Genomic DNA, 2,987 nt, shown 5'->3' on the forward strand with positions numbered 1-2,987 from the left:
GTACTATCCCCTAATTAGATAATGATTGTGAAAATTTCACAACCCCTCAACGTTGCTGAATCTACTGTTTATCCAAACAAGAGGACCATGGGCCTCAACATTCACCTGAAACTTGTGTCCCTATATAAAGGGCTTAGTGAGCAAAGAATGATTTCAAAACAATTTGGTCTTGATCCAACAGCGACTTTCAGAGGAGATGTTTTTGCACTCTGTGACCCATTATGGCCCCGCCCCCACATCTCGGCCCGAGGGAGTCAGCCACTACTTTTCAGTACATGTTTGATAATCCTACAACAGGCTGATGATTACCCCCAAACTTCGTTAAAATCTGCTGGAGGGGTTTCAAAGCAAAAACCGAAAATATGATGGTTAACGGCTGATGATGGACAAAAAAACAAAAAAACAATCCAAATAGGTCACCCGAGTTATTCAGGTGCCAAAATATGTCATTGGTTTTATCCTCGGATTGAGTTAAATTTTGGAGATTTACCGTATGTCTACTGTAACTATCGGTGTGTACATCACACATCAATTTGATAGTCTTTGGCTCTATCCCTACAAAACTGTACAAGTTTGTGTGTCCTGAGAAGCGGAAATGACAAAGATTTTTATAAAAATGTTACTAAATACACAAATATCTCATTCATTTTTGTTTCTGATTTTTGTTTCTGGAAATTACAACTTATAATTAAAAATGATAATTTACTTACCCACAAAAATAACAAAGACACTGGCAGAGACCATTTCTGCAACAGAAATAAAAGTTTTGATCTATATAAACATTTATTTAGATAATGAAATCTAGGAAATTCATTGGCTGTTTCCATAGCAACTGTGTACTTTTGTATGATAACAATATTTTGTTTTTCTTTGACAGCACAACACAATTGTTTTATCAACAGGGACTATAATCTGAGACACTCGTTCTCCTGAAAACCAGGAACCTTTTGCCAAATCAATTATTTGCCATTCACAGGTAAAATCCATATTCGCTCAACATTAATTTTGCCCTTCTTGTGTATTTACTATAAATGGTATATGTTGTGTACGCTAGCTGTCACAACAAATTTGAAATTATTAAAGGGGGCGAAATTTTGCCGGTAATTACCCCTAGGCAGCTACTTTACTCCAAGACAAATACATGTACAAATACTGTACTCCTTAGCAAGTACTTTATAATCATAAACAGGAACTTCACAGGTTATTACAGGGGTGGAATTTATACAAAAGGGTTAATGGCCCAAAGGTCCAGGTGAAGTAAAGATTCACTGGTTCTGTTTAAAGTACACTGGTCCAGAAAAAGAGAGCCGGATGCCCAAGCGAGTGCCTGAGGCACTTGATACATGGCATGCCCTCAGAAAAGTTTGAAAGAAGCTGTGTGGTGCATTCTGGGCTCAAATGAAGTTTTTAAATCTGCTGAAATTTTAAATAAATTTACAAAATATCTACTCGCCCGGCGGGATAGCTTGTGAAAAAACCTAATGGTCCACCCAGAAAACCAGTGGCCATGGGCCAGGAGACCAGCCTTTGATTCCACTTCTGTTAGTACACCTTATCTTATCAAATACTTACCCAACAAGGTTGTACTTGTCGTGTTTTGAGAGTACAGGAAGAATGGTGTTTCGCGCCCGTAGTCCCAGTGACACTGGCCGGTACGACCCTTATCTACGACAACCATCCACCCCCTAATGGTTTCACATCCTGGGGAGGAGTTTGATGTGATCAGGAAGCGATGACCTTTACCTGATTCTCTAAAATTCAAACGTAGAACTCATTTAGTATCCAGTGGTGTAAAATAAACTCATTACAAGGGAATCTTCTAACTGGCTAAATAAAGATTGGATAGAAACAGGAACAATACCATATTTGCTGTTATTAGCACCCCTACCCTTACAATGCCTTTCCCTTTTTGGGCACTTATTGAATCAAGGCCCCTTTCCCAAACACATGCGACCTACTTTTCTGACCCTTTCTAGATAGCGAAACATGGTGCTACACACTTTATGTCAAGACTGGCTGTTTTCCAGTGTTTCAGCAAAAGAATGAACAATTTTGGGAATTATCGCTAGAAACATGCCCATCTGTTATGTCACAATACCAGCAAATGTAGCAACTTATGTTTGTTACCTTAATAAGCGCCCCCTTCAGCAAAAAAATTCAAGTGTCTGGTGTGCTTATTACGTCAAATACGGTAGAAATATCACAGGAATAGAGTCAAGGTTGTTCTGTACCAACAGTGGGACAGGGATCATTAAATGAGGTGTAGTTTAAAGGAGTTGTACCTCAATTTATCGCCAAACCCCGTTATGACGCCAAAATTTCCCTGGACAAACGGTGGCAGTAAAACAGGATCAGGGAAAGGGCATGTATAGACTTTGCTTGTTGCCCCCAAATTCCCATTAAAGCAGACTGATTTAATAAAATATTTTGAAATGAAATGAACACGGTTGTTCTGTATCTACAGTGTTTTAGCTACAGTGGGACAGGATACTTTAAATGAGTTGTATGTCAAAGACTTACCCTTCAGCACTACAATTAGTGATTAGCTGAGGAGAAAGGTCGGTGTAGCGCTGACCTTGCTGGACGATGTTATCGGCAGTAAACCAAGAGGTCATGCTGTCTGACCAACTGTTATTGAACACAATGTTTACAATCTCCTTCCCATTTCTGTCATACATACCAACTTTCACCTGAAACCAGATTACAGATTGTTCAACATCTTATTTCATTTCAACGGAAATTTAATTGTTTTCAATAAGTATCAATTTTACATGTTTATAAACATATGCACATATGGAACAGACTGTATTTTCCGTTGCATTTAAAAAAATAAAAAAATAGGAGAAAACAAATTAAAATGATAAATGGTAGCAAATATATAGGTTATCTCCCTTGTTAGAATACTCCTGGATAAAACTTTACCCAGATTTAAAATCTGAAATCCAAAACGCATTTTCATGGTTTCTGAGCTTATTCTGGTGGTTGGA

General features: G+C 38.1%; 1 protein-coding gene across 1 annotated transcript; it reads right to left on the reverse strand.

Annotated features, from left to right (window-relative positions):
* Positions 1-710: 710 nt before the first annotated feature.
* On the reverse strand, positions 711-2,690 carry LOC110444414 (the record flags this gene model as incomplete). The annotated part of the gene is made up of 3 exons (XM_021488794.1): positions 711-746; positions 1,573-1,751; positions 2,521-2,690. Coding segments are annotated over 3 exons (385 nt in total), but the record flags the coding sequence as incomplete, so codon positions are not given.
* Between the last annotated feature and the right edge of the window lie 297 nt (positions 2,691-2,987).

Source organism: Mizuhopecten yessoensis, unplaced genomic scaffold (genome assembly GCF_002113885.1).
Source record: "Mizuhopecten yessoensis strain PY_sf001 unplaced genomic scaffold, ASM211388v2 hete_36118768, whole genome shotgun sequence".
Taxonomy (NCBI): domain Eukaryota; kingdom Metazoa; phylum Mollusca; class Bivalvia; order Pectinida; family Pectinidae; genus Mizuhopecten; species Mizuhopecten yessoensis.